The sequence below is a fragment of the Amphiura filiformis genome, chromosome 12 (genome assembly GCF_039555335.1).
Source record: "Amphiura filiformis chromosome 12, Afil_fr2py, whole genome shotgun sequence".
Classification (NCBI taxonomy): Eukaryota; Metazoa; Echinodermata; class Ophiuroidea; order Amphilepidida; family Amphiuridae; genus Amphiura; species Amphiura filiformis.
In genome coordinates this window covers 45,200,011-45,221,646 of record NC_092639.1, presented here as the reverse complement: position 1 = coordinate 45,221,646, position 21,636 = coordinate 45,200,011, and the positions used below count along the sequence as shown (strand labels likewise).

Sequence of the window (21,636 nt, the reverse complement as noted above, 5' to 3'; positions counted from 1 at the left end):
AAGTTGACGCTTTGGTAAAATATGATGAAAATGCCAATAGATGTTAAAACTAAGCTCTAGAATGGATTCCAGGTCATAACATTAGTCTGAAAATTAATGATCCCTCAATCTGCTCATGATCTGCTCAATCACGTCACGGTTGTAATATTCAGTTCAGTAGCCCACACTGGTTTTTTTTTTTTTTGGGGGGCATAATACTTGTATAAGAGTTCATTTTTTAAATGCCCTAAAAGGCCTAAAGTATCAAAAACCACCGTCAAACCTTCATCTGCTCTCCGCGGTCGGCGATACGGTAAAGGGGACCATTTTTACATTGGATTCCTATGCACAAACCACTTATTACGGGGATGAGAAAAATGGTCCATTTGAAATTTAATTTTTAATTGTTTAATTTCTAATTAACAATGATTTGTTTAATGGATGAAAATTTGCTAAAATGTTCTTTAATATCAAAAGAAATAACAAACAAAAAAGAACTCCCAGGCTTATTCCGTGATTTTTATATAAACACATAAGACTACAGTGGTTCACTTACCCCCATCCCTATATTGAAGGGTCCTCAATTTATCCTTTACGCACATATCCTGTAGCCATTTTGCTTTGTTATTTCATACGTGCTGTTTTTTGGTTTATCTTTATTTATCATTCTAAATAAATATTAAATATGTTTATATATAATGTATAACGTATGATAAGGATATCATGGTATTGATGCATAATTAGCATCAATACCATGCTGAATCAAAGTGCAAAATAATGTGAAGTGCAGTGTAAATATGGCATCCTGCAAGGTGGGTGGTATCTAGCAAGCGTGTGTGTAGAAATACAGTATGTGTTAGACAATTTTACTGTTTTTCTAATATTTTGCATGCATTTTATATTATAGATACCAGGAGAACAGGGGCGAACATTCACAAACTGGGCATCAACGTTTACGTGTAAACCCGAGCTGTATTTTGAACCTACTACTACCGAAGAAATAATTCAGGTAATTATGTATCCTGCACTTTATTGCAATTGACAAAGTACCTACCAAAAACGTTACAAAGCCACAAAGTTGACAAATATTCTTTGTGTCTTCAACCTTTTTTTAAAACTTTGTCCAAGTTTGTATCTTATTTGTATTGAATAAAATATATATTTTCACTGTAATTGTGTTTCTATATACTAAAAGCATCCAGTTTGTACATTCTAAATTTAATAATGGGAAAATGTTATCTTCCAATTACACGCGGTAATGATTTAACCCTAACTACACCGCGAACTACAAAATGCCGTGCATGCATTAGACGTGATGTGACGACCTGAAATCATATACACACAGATTCGTTGCCAGGTCAGCGAAACACCAAAAGCTACTGATGGGCGGGCCTAGTGCAGAGGGTGATTTAAGGAAGCCCCATCATGCACTGCAAAAGTGTTATCACGCGAGTTTCAACTGCCACTTAACTTCTCAAATCCCATTGAAGTCTGTGCAAAAGATGTTGTTTTAGAATTGCCCGTGTGTCATTATTACTTGGTCGATTTCAGAACTAAAGTGATGTATGCATGAAGGATAATTCACACCTTCTGTAGATAACATAAAATGTGAAATCGACTGACATTTTGAATGTGTTTTTATTGTAAATATATCAGTCCAAAATCAAATTTAACCACACACGTTTATGCAGTGGTCCCGGGCAGTGGTGTCATGTTCACTCACACAGCTGCTAACCGCAAGTTGACCCCATTGGAGTGCTGGGAAGTGCTTAAATCATCCTCTGGGCCTAGTGGTAGGCATGCGAGGGGTCTCGGGTTTAAAGCCCACCCCAAACAAACAACTTCTTTGTTCATCTTCTTTCTTCATTCATTCCTTCTTTCCCTTCCATTCACCAAAACCGTCAATGCGGACCTTGCAAACTATTGAAGTGGTTGTGTGAAACGATGCACATTACCCTTTTTGTAATTAAGATGAGCTTCCCAAAAGGGGCACAGGCTTGAAAACGGATGAAGGCCTAAACAATATAAGCTTTGGGCCTTCGGGCGTTTTTGTAACGTTTTTTGGTCGATTAATTTTCTTACTTTTTGTGAAAACACATGCATCACAGATATCTGTGCCTTGGCAACTACTCCACTGGAGGTAGACATCTTTCACGACGAGTGGCACGTAATGTATAGTAATATCATTGTTTTGAGTGCCCAACCTGATTGGTGTGTAGGTCTTAAAAGAGCCATCCGGGAATTAAGACACCAGACTTATACATGATTCCAGTAATAACCCTATCATATGTGTTTCAGATTGTGAATGAAGCAAGGCGACTAAGCAAACGAGTGAAAGTATGTGGTTATGGTCATTCGCCATCAGATATTGCCTGTACAGATGGATACATGATTGACATGCGCAGATTTAACCAGCTGATCAATGTAAGAATATTATTCTTCCATCATCAACTAAAAATTGAAAATGCAAATCAAATCTTGTTGGTGCATATTTATATAAAGCATTATGATAGGCTCAAGCTCTATAGCAGTGCTTTTAAGCATTAGGTCCTACCCGTACCCCCCCCCCCAAGTTTGAAAAAGTAAAAACGTTTTAAAAGTTACAGCAGTAGTAATATTACTTTGCAAAGTGTGTGTTTTATTTATCCGCTGACTGCTTTTCAATCTCCTCTTTTCTAAAGATTGATGAAAAGAACTGTACAGTGAAGGTTCAGAGTGGATGTCTGCTGAAAGACCTCATTGATGATGTGTTGGAACCACATGGAATGGCAATGCAAAAGTACGATTGGTATTTGTTACACAGCCGTGACGTTAGTCATGTCTTTTTTCTTACAGGTTCTTGCCGTGACGTTAGTCACGGCTGTGTCTTTTTTCTTACAGGTTCTTTCTTCTTCTTCTTCTTCTTCTGCCGACCATTACATTTGCTCTAGCACTCACATGCTTACACCAATTTCGACCTAACTTGGTCACAACCATCATTGACCATGCCCCTACATGTCACATGAAACTCGTGGGGTCAAAGGTCACGCTGGGGTCATAGGGGTCAAAAACGTGATTTTAACTCAAAATGCTTCTTCTCCTACAGATTACGTATGACGGTGACCCCACTTGCACACATGCATTGCTATTACCCAGTGTCTATGGGGTCCTCACAGATATGGGGTCAAAGGTCATTAAGGGGTCACTTCCGGTATAAAACGAAAAACCTTCAACAATTTTTATTTGCTAAGAAAAACACAGGACAGTAACGGTATGTTCACACATAAATTGTAGTTACCCTGTGTATATGTAGTATTTTTTTATTTAGGGTCAAAGGTCATTAAGGGGTCACTTCCGGTACAAAACGAAATACCTTTAAAATGCTTCTTCTCCCACAAATTACGCAGGACAGTAACACCACTTGCATACATGCATTGTTATTACCCAGTGTCTATGGGGTCCTCACAGATTTGGGGTCAAAGGTCATTAAGGGGTCACTTCCGGTCTGACACGAAAAACCTTCAAAATGCCCCTTCTGCCACAAGTAACATAGCAAAGTGGTGCCACATGCACCCATGCATTGACATTAGCCAATGTCTATGGCCGTTTTCATATATTTTGGGGTTAAAGGTCATTAGGGGTAACAACACGGCTGTGTTCGTGGGTTAGACCACAGCTTAGTCTAGTTCTTCTTAGTCTAGCCGAGCGGCGGCTAGACTCTTGAATCCCAGTAGTTTCTTTCTTCTTCTTCTTCTTCTTCTTCTTACACAGCCGTGACGTTAGTCACGGCTGTGTCTTTTTTCTTACAGGTTCTTTCTTCTTCTTCTTTCTTCTGCCGACCACTACATTTGCTCTAGCACTTACATGCTTGCACCGATTTTGGCCTAACTTGGTCACAATGATCATTGACTATGCCCCTACACATCATATGAAACTCGTGGGGTCAAAGGTCAAACAGGGGTCATAGGGGTCAAAAACGTGATTTCAACTCAAAATGCTTCTTCTCTCACAGATTACGTAGGAGAGTGACACCACTTGCACACATGCATTGTTATTAGCCAGTGTCTATGGGGTCCTCACAGATTTGGGGTCAAAGGTCATTAAGGGGTCACTTCCGGTATAAAACGAAAAAACCTTCAAAAATGTTTATTTGCTAAGAAAAACATAGGACAGTAACGGTATGTTCACAAATAAATTGTAGTTACTCTGTGCATTTGTGGTATTTTTTCATTTAGGGTCAAAGGTCATTAAGGGGCTACTTCCGGTATAAAACGAAATTCCTTTAAAATGCTTCTTCTTCCACAAATTACGTATGACAGTGACGCCACTTGCACACATGCATTGTTATTACCCAGTGTCTATGGGGTCCTCACAAATTTGGAATCAAAGGTCATTAAGGGGTCACTTCCGGTATAAAACGAAAAACCTTCAAAAATTTTTATTTGCTAAGAAAAACATTGGAGGGTGTTGGTATATTCACACGTAAATTGTGTTTACCTATTGTACATGTGGTATTTTTTCATTTGGGGTCAAAGGTCATGAAGGGGTCACTTCCGGTCTGAGACGAAAAGCCTTCAAAATGCCCTTTCTGCCACAAATAACATAGCAAAGTGGTGCCACTTGCACCCATACATTGACATTAGCCAATGTCTATGGGCGTTTTATATATTTTGAGGTCAAAGGTCATTAAGGCGTCAAAACACGGCTGTGTTCGTGGTCTTAGACCACAGCTAAGTCTAGTTCTTCTTCTTTCTGTCAACATTTGATATAATTTGCTATAGCTCCTTCATTATTTGACCGATTATGACCAAACTTGCGCACAAGCTCAACTACCCCAGCCTTTACATATGCCATGACCCATTTGGGGTCAAACGTCACGCATGAGTAATTTTGGCTAAAAATGTGATTTTTACCAAAAATGCTTCTTCTCCTACAGATTACATGGTAGAGTATCGAGATTTGGACATTTACCTTGGCTGTAGCCGGGGCCTATGGGGTCCTCACAGATTTGGGGTCAAAAGGTCATTAAAGGGGTATTTCCGGCACATAACCAAATACCTTCAAAATGCTTCTTTTCCTACAGATTCTATGGTACAGAGATGCGACTGACACATATGCATTGACATTAGTTGGTGTCTATGGGGTCCTCACAGATTTTGAGTTCAAGGTCATATAGGGGACAAAAATGGTTGATTACTGAAAATCACTTTAAAATTCAATATTTTCTGCATATTACGTGCTGTGATCATCCGAATAATGCCAAAAGGGCTCTAGCATTATGTTCATATACGATTGTAATCAGATTTGGCTTAAACATGGAGGAGGCGTCTGTTTTGGGGTCAAAAGGGGTAAAATTCTAAAGTTTGTCCGATTGAAATGAAAATTAGTATATGTGATCTTGATATGATTCAAAATATATTGGAGGTCATGTCAAGGTCAGCAGAGGTCAACCAAAGGTCAAAAGGGGTCAAGTTCTAAAGTTTGTCCAATTTAAATGAAAATTAGTGTATGTGATCTTGATATGATTCAAAATATTATGGATGTCATTTCAAGGTCACCAGAGGTCAACCCAAGGTCAAAGGGGTCAAATTGCAAAGTTTGTTCAATTTGCATGGAAATTAGTATACGTTATGTGGATATGATGCAAAATATGTGGTGAAGGTCATTTCCAGGTCATCAAAGGTCATTTCAAGGTCACGGCTAGACTTCGCAGCCTTACTAAGGATGCAATATATCTAGTTTCTTTCTTTCTTTACACAGCCGTGACGTTAGTCACGGCTGTGTCTTTTTTCTTACAGGTTCTTTCTTCTTTCTTTCTTCTTTCTTCTTCTTTCTGCCGACCACTTCATTTGCTCTAGCACTTACATGCTTACACCGATTTTGACCTAACTTGGTCATAACCATCATTGACCATGCCCCTACATGTCATATGAAACTCGTGGGGTCAAAGGTCACGCAGGGTCATAGGGGTCAAAAACGTGATTTCAACTCAAAATGCTTCTTCTCTCACAGATTACATAGGACGGTGACACCACTTGCACACATGAATTGTTATCATCCCGTGTCTATGGGGTCCTCACAGATTTGGGGTCAAAGGTCATTAAAGGGTCACTTCCGGTATAAAACGAAAAATCTTCAAAAATTTTTATTTGCTAAGAAAAACATAGGACAGTAACGGTATGTTCACACATAAATTGTAGTTACCCTGTGTATATGTGGTATTTTTTTATTTAGGGTCAAAAGGTCATTAAGGGCCACTTCCGGTATAAAACGAAATACCTTTAAAATGCTTCTTCTCCGACAAATTACGTAGGACAGTGACATCACTTGCACACATGCATTGTTATTACCCAGTGTCTATGGGGTCCTCACAGATTTGGGGTCAAAGGTCATTAAGGGGTCACTTCCGGTATAAAACGAAAAACCTTCAAAATTTTTTATTTGCTAAGAAAAACATAGGACAGTAACGGTATGTTCACACATACATTGTAGTTACCCTGTGTATATGTGGTATTTTTTATTAAGTGTCAAAGGTCATTAAGGGGCCACTTCCGGTATAAAACGAAATACCTTTTAAATGCTTCTTCTCCTACAAATTACGTAGGACAGTAACACCACTTGCATACATGCATTGTTATTACCCAGTGTCTATGGGGTCCTCACAGATTTGGGGTCAAAGGTCATTAAGGGGTCACTTCCGGTATAAAACGAAAAACCTTCAATTTTTTTTTTATTTGCTAAGAAAAACATAGGACAGTAACGGTATGTTCACACATGAATTATGGGTACCCAATTCATATGTGGTATTTTTTTATTTGGGGTCAAATGTCATTAAGGGGTCACTTCCGGTCTGAGACGAAAAACCTTCAAAATGCCCCTTCTGCCACAAGTAACATAGCAAAGTGGTGCCACATGCACCCATGCATTGACATTAGCCAATGTCTTTGGCCGTTTTCATATATTTTGTGGTCAAAGGTCATTAGGGGTAACAACACGGCTGTGTTCGTGGGTTAGACCACAGCTTAGTCTAGTTCTTTCTTTCTGCCGACCACTACATTTGCTCTAGCACTTACATACTTGTACCGATTTTGACCTAACTTGGTCACAACCATCATTGACCATGCCCCTACATGTCATATGAAACTCGTGGGGTCAAAGGTCAAGCAGGGGTCAAAGGGGTCAAAAACGTGATTTCAACTCAAAATGCTTCTTCTCTCACAGATTACGTAGGAGAGTGACACCACTTGCACACATGCATTATTATTATCCAGTGTCTATGGGGTCCTCACAGATTTGGGGTCAAAGGTCATTAAGGGGTCACTTCCGGTATAAAACGAAAAACCTTCAAAAATTTGTATTTGCTAAGAAAAACATAGGACAGTAACGGTATGTTCACAAATAATTTGTAGTTACTCTGTGCATATGTGGTATTTTTTTATTTAGGGTCAAATGTCATTAAGGGGCTACTTCCGGTATAAAACGAAATTCCTTTAAAATGCTTCTTCTCCCACAAATTACGTACAACAGTGACGCCACTTGCACACATGCATTGTTATTACCCAGTGTCTATGGGGTCCTCACAAATTTGGAATCAAAGGTCATTAAGGGGTCACTTCCGGTATAAAACGAAAAACCTTCAAATTTTTTTATTTGCTAAGAAAAACATTGGAGGGTGATGGTATATTCACACGTGAATTGTGTTTACCTATTTTACATGTGGTATTTTTTCATTTGAGGTCAAAAGTCATTAAGGGGTCACTTTCGTGGTCTGAGACGAAAAACCTTCAAAATGCCCCTTTCTGCCACAAATAACATAGCAAAGTGGTGCCACTTGGACCCATACATTGACATTAGCCAATGTCTATGGGCGTTTTATATATTTTGAGGTCAAAAGTCAATTAGGCGTCAAAACACGGCTGTGTTTGTGGTCTTAGACCACAGCTAAGTCTAGTTTCTTCTTCTTCTTCTTCTTCTTCTTCTTCTTCTTCTTCTGTCAACATTTAACATAATTTGCTCTAGCTCCTTTATTATTTGACCGATTATGACCAAACTTGGGCACAAGCTCCACTACCCCAGCCTTTACATTTGACATGACCCATTTGGGGTCAAACGTCATGCATGAGTAATTTTTGGTAAAAATGTGATTTTTACCAAAAATGCTTCTTCTCCTACAGATTACATGGTACAGTAATGAGATTTATACATTGACCTTGGCTATAGCCGGGGCCTATGGGGTCCTCACAGATTTGGGGTCAAAAGGTCATTAAGGGGTATTTCCGGCACATAACCAAATACCTTCAAAATGCTTCTTTTCCTACAGATTCTATGGTACAGAGATGCGACTGACACATATGCATTGACATTAGTTGGTGTCTATGGGGTCCTCACAGATTTTGAGTTCAAGGAAAAAAAAAAAAAAAAAATGGTTGATTACTGAAAATCACTTTAAATTTTAATATTTTCTGCATATTACGTGCTGTGATCATCAGAATAATGCCAAAAGGGCTCTAGCATTATGTTCATGTACGATTGTAATCAGATTCGGCTTAAACATGGTGGAGTGGTCTGTTTTGGGGTCAAAAGGGGTAAAATTCTAAAGTTTGTCCAATTTAAATGAAAATTAGTATATGTGATCTTGATATGATTCAAAATATATTGGAGGTCATTTCAAGGTCACCAGAGGTCAACGAAAGGTCAAAAGGGGTCAAATTCTAATATTTGTCCAATTTAGATGAAAATTAGTATATGTGATCTTGATATGATTCAAAATATATTGGAGGTCATTTCAAGGTCACCAGAGAATCAACTAAAGGTCAAAAGGGTCAAATTACAAAGTTTATTCAATTTGAATGAAAATTAGTATATGTTATGTGGATATGATGCAAAATGTGGTGAAGGTCATTTCAAGGTCATCAGATGTCATTTCAAGGTCACGGCTAGACTTCGCAGCCTTACTAAGGATGCAATATATCTAGTTTCTTCTTTACACAGCCGTGACGTTAGTCACGGCTGTGTCTTTTTTCTTACAGGTTCTTTCTTCTTTCTTTCTTTCTTTCTTCTTACACAGCCGTGACGTTAGTCACGGCTGTGTCTTTTTTCTTACAGGTTCTTTCTTCTTTCTTTCTGCCGACCACTACATTTGCTCTAGCACTTACATGCTTACACCGATTTTGACCTAACTTGGTCACAACCATCATTGACCATGCCCCTACATGTCATATGAAACTCGTGGAGTCAAAGGTCACGCAGGGGTCATAGGGGTCAAAAACGTGATTTCAACTCAAAATGCTTCTTCTCTCACAGATTACGTAGGACCGTGACACTACTTGCACACATGCATTGTTATTATCCAGTGTCTATGGGGTCCTCACAGATTTGGGGTCAAAGGTCATTAAGGGGTCACTTCCGGTATAAAATGAAAAACTTTCAAAAATTTTTATTTGCTAAGAAAAACATAGGACAGTAACGGTATGTTCACACATAAATTGCAGTTACCCTGTGTATATATGGTATTTTTTAATTTAGGGTCAAAGGTCATTAAGGGGTCACTTCCGGTATAAAACGAAATACCTTTAAAATGCTTCTTCTCCCACAAATTACGTAGGACAGTGACACCACTTGCACACATGCATTGTTATTACCCAGTGTTTATAGGGTCCTCACAGATTTGGGGTCAAAGGTCATTAAGGGGTCACTTCCGGTATAAAACGAAAAACCTTCAAAAATTTTTATATGCTAAGAAAAACATAGGACAGTAACGGTATGTGCACACATGAATTGCGGTTACCCAATTCATATGTGGTATTTTTTTATTTGGGGTCAAAGGTCATTAAGGGGTCACTTCCGGTCTGAGACGAAAAACCTTCAAAATGCCCCTTCTGCCACAAATAACATAGCAAAGTTGTGCCACGTACACCCATGCATTGACATTAGCCAATGTCTATGGGCGTTGTCATATATTTTGGGGTTAAAGGTCATTAGGGGTCAAAACACGGCTGTGTTCGTGGTCTTAGACCACAGCTAAGTCTAGTTCTTTCTTCTTTCTGCCGACCACTACATTTGCTGTAGCACTTATATGCTTGTACCGATTTTGACCTAACTTGGTCACAACCATCATTGACCATGCCCCTACATGTCATATGAAACTCGTGGGGTCAAAGGTCACGCAGGGGTCATAGGGGTCAAAAACGTGATTTCAACTCAAAATGCTTCTTCTCTCACAGATTACGTAGGAGAGTGACACCACTTGCACACATGAATTGTTATTATCCAGTGTCTATGGGGTCCTCACAGATTTGGGGTCAAAAGGTCATTAAGGGGTCACTTCCGGTATAAAACGAAAAACCTTCAAAAATTTTTATTTGCTAAGAAAAACATAGGACAGTAACGGTATGTTCACAAATAAATTGTAGTTACTCTGTGCATATGTGGTATTTTTTTATTTAGGGTCAAAGGTCATTAAGGGGCTACTTCCGGTATAAAACGAAATTCCTTTAAAATGCTTCTTCTCCCACAAATTACGTATGATAGTGACGCCACTTGCACACGTGCATAGTTATTACCCAGTGTCTATGGGGTCCTCACAAATTTGAAATCAAAGGTCATTAAGGGGTCACTTCCGGTATAAAACGAAAAACCTTCAAAATTTTTTATTTGCTAAGAAAAACATTGGAGGGTGATGGTATATTCACACGTGAATTGTGTTTACCTATTGTACATGTGGTATTTTTCATTTGGGGTCAAAGGTCATTAAGGGGTCACTTCCGGTCTGAGACGAAAAACCTTCAAAATGCCCCTTTCTGCCACAAATAACATAGCAAAGTGGTGCCACTTGCACCTATACATTGACATTAGCCAATGTCTATGGGCGTTTTATATATTTTGAGGTCAAAGGTCATTAAGGCGTCAAAACACGGCTGTGTTCGTGGTCTTAGACCACAGCTAAGTCTAGTTCTTCTTTCTTCTGCCGACCACTACATTTGCTCTAGCACTTACATGCTTTACCGATTTTGACCTAACTTGGTCACAACCATCATTGACCATGCCCCTACATGTCATATGAAACTCGTGGGGTCAAAGGTCAAGCAGGGGTCATAGGGGTCAAAAACGTGATTTCAACTCAAAATGCTTCTTCTCTCACAGATTACGTAGGAGAGTGACACCACTTGCACACATGCATTGTTATTATCCAGTGTCTATGGGGTCCTCACAGATTTGGGGTCAAAGGTCATTAAGGGGTCACTTCCGGTATAAAACGAAAAACCTTCAAAAATTTTATTTGCTAAGAAAAACGTAGGACAGTAACGGTATGTTCACAAATAAATTGTAGTTACTCTGTGCATATGTGGTATTTTTTTATTTAGGGTCAAATGTCATTAAGGGGCTACTTCCGGTATTAAACGAAATTCCTTTAAAATGCTTCTTCTCCCACAAATAACGTATGACAGTGACGCCACTTGCACACATGCATTGTTATTACCCAGTGTCTATGGGGTCCTCACAAATTTGGAATCAAAGGTCATTAAGGGATCACTTCCGGTATAAAACGAAAAATCTTCAAAATTTTTATTTGCTAAGAAAAACATTGGAGGGTGATGGTATATTCACACGTGAATTGTGTTTACCTATTGTACATGTGGTATTTTTTATTTGGGGTCAAAGGTCATTAAGGGGTCACTTCCGGTCTGAGACGAAAAACCTTCAAAATGCCCCTTTCTGCCACAAATAACATAGCAAAGTGGTGCCACTTGGACCCATTCATTGACATTAGCCAATGTCTATGGGCGTTTTATATATTTTGAGGTCAAAGGTCATTAAGGCGTCAAAACACGGCTGTGTTCGTGGTCTTAGACCACAGCTAAGTCTAGTTTATTCTATATTTGTGTAGAGATTGAGGAACATGTGAGGTCATATTTATCAAAAACTACATGTGACACGAGTTGATCTAGTGTTAAAAATTAGCACATAAGTTTTTTACAACTCCACCGTGTCACAAGTAGTTATACCAATGTAGATAACAACACTTTGCTGATTCAGATATATGTCAGAACCGTAAGTTTTTGTTTTATTCCATTCCAAATCAGATCAGATGTTCTCTGAGCAATTTTAATTTGATCATTAAAGCAATAATGTGTGATTTGCATAAAGAATAGATTCTTATTTAAATGTTTGTTTTCACTGATCACATTATCCCCTTTTAATTTCGAGCCAAACAAATGAGGTATAACGAAGAAAATTGCGACTCATTCCAACGCCTACAATGCGTGTACTACGCTCGCCGATCGTATTACATGTAACTGCACGGAGCATCGCGCTCGACGTGTGTACACACAAGCTGACATCCACGGTACATGTTAGCAAGTACTCGATCGTTGAACTCTGAATAAAACCGGGTCGACCCGGTTTTAATACAAAAAGTTAAATTTTACTGTTATTAAAGCACTTCAGGCTTAGTCTTTTACGTGGTATTTTAGTATACCACTGGGCATTATAAATATGCAAAAAGTAGAAATCCGAGTAAAATTGAGGGCGTCGCTGTGAAGCAAATCACACATTATGGCTTTAATGTTTGTTAACATTTTAAAACTATTTAATGAGAGATGGGATATCCCTCTTATGTAAGTTGTTTCTATAACACCTCAGTCAGATTTAGTAATATCTGAAAATTTCCTTCATGACTCAATTACATCATTGTACTGCATCATATTATGTCAAATGAAAAATGCCCTCATGACTCAATTACATCATTGTACTGCATCATATTATGTCAAATGAAAAATGCCCTCATGACTCAATTACATCATTGTACTGCATCATATTATGTCAAATGAAAAATGCCCTCATGACTCAATTACATCATTGTACTGCATCATATTATGTCAAATGAAAAATGCCCTCATGACTCAATTACATCATTGTACTGCATCATATTATGTCAAATGAAAAATGCCCTCATGACTCAATTACATCATTGTACTGCATCATATTATGTCAAATGAAAAATGCCCTCATGACTCAATTACATCATTGTACTGCATCATATTATGTCAAATGAAAAATGCCCTCATGACTCAATTACATCATTGTACTGCATCATATTATGTCAAATTGTGTTTAATATGGTGAATGTGACAGAATGAGCTTTTCAAAGAATGTGACTTTCCAGATTAACTAATTAACTAGAAACCACGCCTTAAAAATATGTAACATCATGATGTACAACTAATTAATACACGTTACCACTTATAGGGTATCTAATCAGATAATAACAATTTTAGCGTACTGGCAATCACATAGTTACCCTCGTACGAAGTGGCTGAGCAAAATCAGTCTAAATTCTGGCATATTCAATTTTCAGTTTTCTACAGTTAATGGTTAAAGCCGGGGTTAAAGTGTTTTGCTTGATCACCCCCCACACACACACACACACACCCACACCCCCACACGCCCCACACCCCCACACACACCCCCACCGACTCACCCCCCCCCACACACACACACACCCATACACACTAGGATAAGGACTAATAATTATTATATTTGATTCCAGCATTGCGTCAATTTCAGATGTAACGATAGCTGGGGTGATATGTACAGGGACTCATGGTACAGGGGCCAACTATGGTATTTTATCAACGCAGGTAAGAGCAAATGTCAATCACAAACAAAAAAGCAATCAGACTAGACAATCAAAGACCTTCAATAGGTCTTTGCTCCTATCGAGAGTCCTATAATTTTGAGCACAGGTATCGTGGACGAGTAACCAAGCAGGGTAAGCACTACTAATTAGAGATGAGCAGTGCTTGAAAAAAAGACCAACTATTTTCTTGTAGGCCATCTGAAAAAGATGCTTTAAAATCCCTGAAACAATAACAAACTACCGTATAATAGCTAAATGGTTTTCTATCATAATTTTATAGTATTGATGAAAAGTACCCCCAAAAATTCATCCGCTTGACATTGATTTTCCCACCCCACTAGTGTGTTCCACTCAGGTCCCAAACAAGAGGGCACACTGTAAATTATGTGGTTTTTCCACATCGGTTATTTTGAACACGAAAAGTCTAAGCCTCAGGTCATTGAATGTTGAAATTTTAGTCATATGGGGATTCAACTTTCTACTTTTAATTGATGATAATCTCATTTCGCTGAGAGAGTTCCATGTATGAGAAAATAAGCTTGAAATTCCTGTGCAATACAGAATTTGTGGTATTTAACCAAAAGCAGCCTGCGGACTCCAATCGAGATAGTCATAATTGAGCACAAGAAGCTGGGACGAGTTGTCACGAAACAGACAACAAGCGCGCAAAGTGGCATAGCACAGGCAAAGATTCCCAATATTTGCTTCTCACAGGCACAAAGTATAATGTTAGAAACATTATTTTGGTTAGTTGCAGCTAACTGGGCTTATTTCTTAACTTTTTTGTTTTTGTTTTGTTTTACTTTGTTTTTTATTTTGTTTTGTTTGTGTTTATTTTGTTTTGTTGTCTTTACTTTGAATGATTCTTTACCATATTTTCTATTCAAGGTCTTAGAAATAGAACTAATAACAGCAGCTGGCGAGGAAGTGACGTGTTCCCACACAGAAAACACAGATCTATTCCGTGCAGCATGCTGTAGCCTTGGTGCCCTTGGCGTCATCACCGCGGTAACACTTCAATGTGAACCTGCATTTAAGCTGCACCAAAGACAACAACCATGCACATTAGATGAAGTAAGTTTGAACCTTTAGTTAGATCTATACATATGCTATTAACCCTGTAATTGTATGTACAACCTGGGTACCATGGCGGCGGGGGGCACCATTTGTTTCTGGGCTGGATGAAGTGAATTTCAGGGAAGGAGAACCCGAAAATGTGTTTAATGCCCATTTTTACATTTGCTGATTATTGTATTTTTCGGGGGTGGGCAAGAATGGTGAAAATTATTATTGGGAGGAAATATCATTAGATCAAAATATTTAATGTTGTATTGAAGGTACTTGATTAGATTACCCTAATTGGTTTTCTTCAAAGTTGGGCAACATGGTTTGATAGGTGGTCTTCTGTGTGTATGTTTGGGTTAGGCCTATTATTCATGAGTGTGGTGTGATGTGGTTGTGGGGGATTCAGTTGTTCGATGGTCAAACATTTGCAAACATATATTTATATAGTGAAACATTGAGTAACGCTTAGATCCTTGAAATGATCAAATTAACAATATTGAGCCTTATTTAGCTAACCACATTGACATAATAATAGAGAGATTGCGATTTCCAACGTAGTGCTTGGACGCACGTCGATCTATTCAAAACCACTCTCCTGTATCCAAGCGAGGTCACGTATTTAGCCAGTTTCTAAGATTTTGCACGTGTGAAATCAACGTCGTTGAAAATGCACAGAATGTGTCCATTTTACAATATGTTAAAGACAGTCATGGATTATGATTATTATGATATTTTTAATTGTAGCAAATCATTATAATAAAGCTACAGCGATGTGTTAAAAACTGACTTCATTTATAACCGATGTTCACACGTAGAGATTGTCCATTGAAATATGTGTGATACTTTCCGTATAAAAATTGACATCGCGATTTCACATTTTGGACCCCAACGGCGTATAAAACGCAGGTGTTACGTAGAGATATGCTAATTTTACGACATGTCGAAGTTCATGCAACGCGCCTAATTTTCAGGACGAAAAAGTCTCATTTTGAAACTAAAGCCATGATATATATATGGATGTAGGTGATCCTTACTCTACCAAAATATATGTTTTTGGGCAACTACTATATTTGGGGAGCACAAAAATACAATTAAGTTTAAGCAGCATGTTAACCTTGCTTTTTAGTCAAAATCAAAAGCGTGCTGTTTGAATTAGGCAGAGACTCGGTAGCCTGCGGTGACCAATAACTTTTCAATCGCTATGCCCTCTATCGACCTAGATCAGATATTATAGTCTTTGTTCCAGCCGCCTTGTTCTCCTTCGTGACGAATGAGCACAATCCAGTTTGGAACCGAGACTAGCAATATTTAACACCGTATTAACGTACGTTAAAACGTACAGTCCACGTGCTGCGTATGGAACTTCGCAATCTCTCTAATATGATCACTCATTGATCATTAGTATGACTCAGATGAAATGATGAAATATTATTCCGCTTGTTTCTCTTTTCATTATGTTCATTTTCTTACATCAGGTCTTAGACAATCTAGATGAGCATATAAGCAGCAGCGAGCATTTCGTATTATATTGGATGCCACACACTGAGTCTGTCATTATGTGCCGTAATGATAGAACAAATGAGCAAGTGAGTGATGTTAGCAGCTGGTTCTGGAATACATTTGTTGGGTATCATTGTTTTCAATTTGCCTATTGGCTGAGGTGAGTTCTTTCTTAAGGCACAAGTATATATACTATAACTTGCTTTAAAATAATGTTGCTATGATACTCACTAACACAGGGACATGATGGAAATGTGATCAGGTACATAATGCCCATACTACCTCCATTGAGTCTTTTCTTCTTTACAAGATTGTCTCAGATCATCAAATTTTGCATTCCGTACGTAGAACACTATGGAACACTTTCTTCATTTCAACATTCGGTCCTCTTTTAGAGCTCTTTAGTTCGACATTACAGAAATTGTTCATAACTTATTAGTTTAATTATGTGTACAACTAATTTGTGCTTAATTTTTCTTTTACACTTCATATCGTGTTCTCATACATAAATGCGCTCTTGTTTCTGCTGGGTCCAATGATAATTAATATTATTATTATTATTACACAGCCGTGACGTTAGCCACGGCTGTGTCTTTTTTCTTACAGGTTCTTCTTCTTTCTTCTTTCTTCTTCTTCTGTCAACCATTATATTTGCTCTAGCACTCACATGCTTACATCGATTTTGACCTAACTTGGTCACAATGATCATTGATCGTGCCCCTACATGTCACATGAAACTCGTGGGGTCAAAGGTCACGCAGATTTCAACTCAATATGCATCTTCTCCTACAAATTACGTAGGACAGTGACGCCACTTGCACACATGCATTGTAATTACCCAGTGTCTATAAGGTGTACACAGATTTGGGGTCAAAGGTCATTCAGGGGTCACTTCCGGTATAAAACGGAATACCTTCAAAAAAAATATTAGCTAAGGAAAACATAGGAGAGTAACGGTATGTTCACATATGAGTTGCAGTTACCAATGTATATGTGGTATTTTTTTATTTGGGGTCAAAGGTCATTAAGGGGTCACTTCCGGTATCAAACCAAATTACTTTTAAAATGCATCTTCTCCCACAAATTACGTAGGACAGTGACCCCACTTGCACACATGCATTATTATTACCCAAGGTTAATGCAGTATATGGCCGAGAAATTTGAGTTGATGAATCTTGACTCTGGCAACCCGTGGAGTGGTGTTGGTCAGATTGTAGATGGTTTCCATTTGGGATCCGATCCACACGCTTGATGTTTAACATGACTCTGTAGCAAGATGTTGCAAAGGCATTGATCTTGTTTTGCCACGTGCACACATACATTGACATAAGCCAATGTCTATGTTGTTTTCATATATTTTGGGGTCAAAGGTCATTAAGGGGTCACAACACGGCTGTGTTCGTGGTCTTAGACCACAGCTAAGTCTAGTTATTATTATTATTATTATTATTATTATTATTATTATTATTATTATTATTATTATTATTATTATTGTGTTCTTGTTCATTTGTTTCAGTTCATTTTTTCCATCAAGCGTAGGGTTTATCAACCGTACATTTTTTTACCTGTTGTTTAGTAAGCCACTGGAAAGGATCAACATCAGTCGAAACTTGTTCAATTTTGCCAAAGGTTTTCCACAGTATGTTACTGATTGGGCTATACCACGGTAAGCATATGGTGTGTATAATGTTTGGATGAGGTGTCAGGTGCGTGTCGAGGTGCATCAAAATGTGTAGACCCCAAAACTTGGACATACTTCCATTATTTTAACCAACCAACCAACATGGTTCGTGGACATATGAACTTACGTGCTATAAATATATGAAATATCAAATGCAAATAAATACCAAGTCATTGGTTTATCAGAGATATTCGTGATGGGAGTGTCACCGTGGTCAGCTGTAATATATTATGTCATTATCATATATAGACGGTCTGCCGCGACCACCTATTATACATCAGAAAATCGAAAACAAATTCAATTGCGTTAATCAGTGATGTAGATAGGATGATTGTAAGGGCGCTCAAGGAAGGGGCATGTGAGAAGTCTGACATTTTATAATTCAATATGGTTTTTCCATTGTAAAGGCGCTCTCAAAGAAACAGATTTCCAACTGGATGGAAGGGAAGGGTCCACATTGGCAGAGCCAGATTTACCTTTTTGGAGCCCTGGGCTTAGACCAAATTTTGGAGGCCCCAAACTCACCATGAGGAAAGCATGTGCACTCAAGTGGCCCAGTATTGGTTTAGGTATAAAGATTGATAGTGACGACGGGAGCAATACAATTTAGCGGGATACTAGGACTTCGCGCGCGAAAAAAAAATGAATTTGAGACTATTTTAAGCATAAAATGAATGCTACTATATAATGGACCGATTTGCGCGAAATTGTGCACTGTTACCCTAATTTGGCTCAAAAATGGGCAAAAGATGCACAGGGCAATTTTTGGGCCTCCAAATTTTTTTGGGTCCTGTTTCCGGGCCAATCTGGCCCAATGGTAAATCCGGCCCTGCAAATTGGCACTTTTTGCCACTTGTGTCCCCTGCCCAAGGTTGCTATGTCACCGGTCCTTTATTATAGGGGGTACAAGGTCGGTTCATGGTTCGTCGGATTATATTCACGGTCTCATATTAAGTTTTGGTCCACTGTTGCTAGTGTGGTGTTTTTTTTCCGATCGGACCAAAATTGGTAGACACGTCGACCAGTACCGGTGCATGACTTTGCCAATGCTCGCTGAAAATACAAGAAGAAAAGAAAGTAACAAGCCTTCACGTTTGTATTGCATGGAGTTGACATAATGAGCAGGGAGCAGTTTACTTTCTTCGTATTATGTGAAATTTTACGATCCCTCTTATCATAACGAGAATGTTTGGCCATATTTAAGGATACAAGTTGAACTACACTTTGTTTTAAAATGTTGTGATGTTATTGCTCTTGTATCATTTTCACTAACCCGACTGAAACTCACTAAAGCTACTATGAAAACCACTGCGCATGCATGAATTCCACAGATATCATGACACAATCAGCTTAAGTCATAATATACTAACGGAATCGCTGGCCGGGCCAGCGAAACCCCGTGGCTACAGGTCTGTAATCTTTTGCGTGCCATGCGACGGGTCCAATGTTCGAATCCCCGCGATACCAAGTGACTTCTTTGTTAATCTTCTCTCCTTTTTCGTTTCTTCTTTCCCTTCCAAAAGCAAAAAAAACATGGGTTGGGTTAGTGTTAATATCAACAAGTATGTTTGACGATGTGTATTTGTCACCAATAAATATATGAACAAATTGGACCCTTACTTGATATAAGGACATTTAAGGTTATTTCTTCAACTACAGCCTTTATAAATGGATGGAATAAATAAAATGAATATAACGCGTTCATAATACCGTAATTTGTTTTGCTTTCTTTCTTCATACTTGCAAATCCATAGGGAACAAACACCAACAGTGCTGAGAGAATTGCGAACATGGTTACGAGAAAATCCCAATGAGGCTGCCCATTTCTGCATTGAAGTACGGTTTTGTCAAGGTGATAACATCATGATTAGTCCAGCTTATGGTAGAGACACATGCTTCATCAACATTATTGTTTATAGGTGAGCAGATGGTTTAGACTTAAAAATCAACTGTTTTTGTTAATTTTTGTTAGCCATACTACAAGTTTATGGTTTCAATATAATTTCATTTCGTTCCAGAGGGTTACTTGGGAACACACCCAACCCCTGAGCACAACCTTTGGCAAAGTGGTGCATGGTGCACATCTTGAAAGAAATGCTATCTTCAGTAGATAGTAGTCTGTACAACTTAGAGTATAATGTTATCTTTAATAGATAACATGATGAATATATCAGTAGATAACAGACTGCATATCTTGAGGCATGCCTTCTACATTGGGTAGCAGTGTGCTTACTTTGAATCAGATGCTATCTTCAATAGATAGGAGTCTGCATATCTTGTTGCATACTCTATCTACAGTAGATCACAAATTGGTTGGCTCTTCTTGATGCTATTAGCATACTTAAAGCATGTAAAGAGTCCAGATGCCGCTAAAGTTGCTTGTCGTCCGTGAAGGACGGAATAGTGCACATTCGGAATATTTCGCTATGTGCCCGGCAGGTTCGATTAAAATGCTTGTTTGCCTTCTGCGTGTAAATGCATTTTACCAATGAAAGTATTAAAAGTCGCATATCTTTGTAACGCTCGATTTTGGGTCTTTTGCCGATAAATGCCGTAGGAACATTATTTTGGTGTTCGTGCGCATTCATAACATTTCAATATAGCAGATTTATCATAGTGTTACGCCTGGTTATTCCGAGTCTAGACTCTTTAAATTCTAATCAAATCTCTTTGGTCACCACTGATGTACGCTGTTCAAATAGGGCCTGACACAGTGTCATCGCCCCGATATCTTCATGGCAGAAATGGCCATGGTAGGTTGAATCCACCGCCACGCATGGCCATTTTGTTCCGACCTGTTTAATAGTTTTGAGACGCATAATGGGCCGAAGGACATCTGACTAAGACTACTGACAAAATCAGAATTATTGTCGGTTTTTGAGTTCAAGACGCAAGCTTCTTTCTCAAGACGCAAGCTATCGACTATCATATCTGTTCAACACATATATTCAAGTGCAAGGAACCACATCTGGTTTCTTTAGACGAAATCATTTACGGGAGATATTCATCATTTTCTACCCCGGTATCCAAAGATTTTCGTCTGAATATCAAAATCGTACATAGCACATTCACGTGTATCGATCCCGGTATTGATTTTAGTATCTCTGGTGTACCAAGTAATTATTAGCCAGGCGATGTCGGTGTGCCTGAGGTTCATGCTGTCTCATAAATGTACAACTGAAAATGTTTTTCTCTATCTCTCTCTTCACAGACCATACGGCAAATTAATTCCTTATGCAAATTATTGGGCTGCATATGAAAATATTGTCAAGAGAGTGGGCGGAAGACCACACTGGGCGAAGGTAAGGCTTTCAGTTATTTATGATTTTAAAAAAATGGCTGAACTTGAAATGGCATGAAAAGGAACAAAAATAAATTTGCAATGAAAAATTCAAATAACACGACAAAATTAATTTAAATTTATGGGGTAAAGTTTTCTTATCGTTTGTAGTATTGGTTTTAGCCCCATTATCACCATAGTTGGGTACCTGAATTAATGTCGAAATCTGTCAATTAACTTTGGTCCAAGATTAAATTTTGTCACATGAATATCTTTTTTCGGTTTTGGTGAGCCCTTTTTTTATATATATCATTGCCACCGTCTTTGAGATTTTATCATCCCATTCTTCTTTTACAGGCTCATCAGGAAACTGGCAAGGAATTGGCTGATTTGTACCCAGAGTGGGACAAGTTTTGTGAGATCCGCCAAAAGATGGACCCTCAAGGCATGTTTCTCAACGAGTATTTGGAGCGTGTGTTGTGCATGGATAATGGAGCCACTGGGAATGCATAG

At 38.5% G+C, this 21,636-nt stretch overlaps 1 protein-coding gene across 1 annotated transcript; it reads left to right on the top strand.

Moving 5' to 3' along the window:
- The first annotated feature begins 776 nt into the window (after positions 1–776).
- Positions 777–21,636, top strand: LOC140166841 (L-gulonolactone oxidase-like). The gene is made up of 11 exons (XM_072190329.1): positions 777–791; positions 887–988; positions 2,278–2,403; positions 2,661–2,758; positions 13,508–13,598; positions 14,486–14,671; positions 16,138–16,322; positions 17,679–17,828; positions 19,598–19,762; positions 21,055–21,145; positions 21,481–21,636. Exons 1-11 carry the CDS (start codon positions 777–779, stop codon positions 21,634–21,636), a joined length of 1,365 nt encoding a protein of 454 aa, XP_072046430.1.

What these genes read in the sequence shown, in the direction of transcription:
- LOC140166841 (XM_072190329.1), top strand. An exon ending in CTACCGAAGAAATAATTCAG is followed by an intron (nt 989 to 2,277) that starts GTAATTATGTAT and finishes TATGTGTTTCAG; the next exon opens with ATTGTGAATGAAGCAAGGCG. An exon ending in ACTGATTGGGCTATACCACG is followed by an intron (nt 17,829 to 19,597) that starts GTAAGCATATGG and finishes GCAAATCCATAG; the next exon opens with GGAACAAACACCAACAGTGC.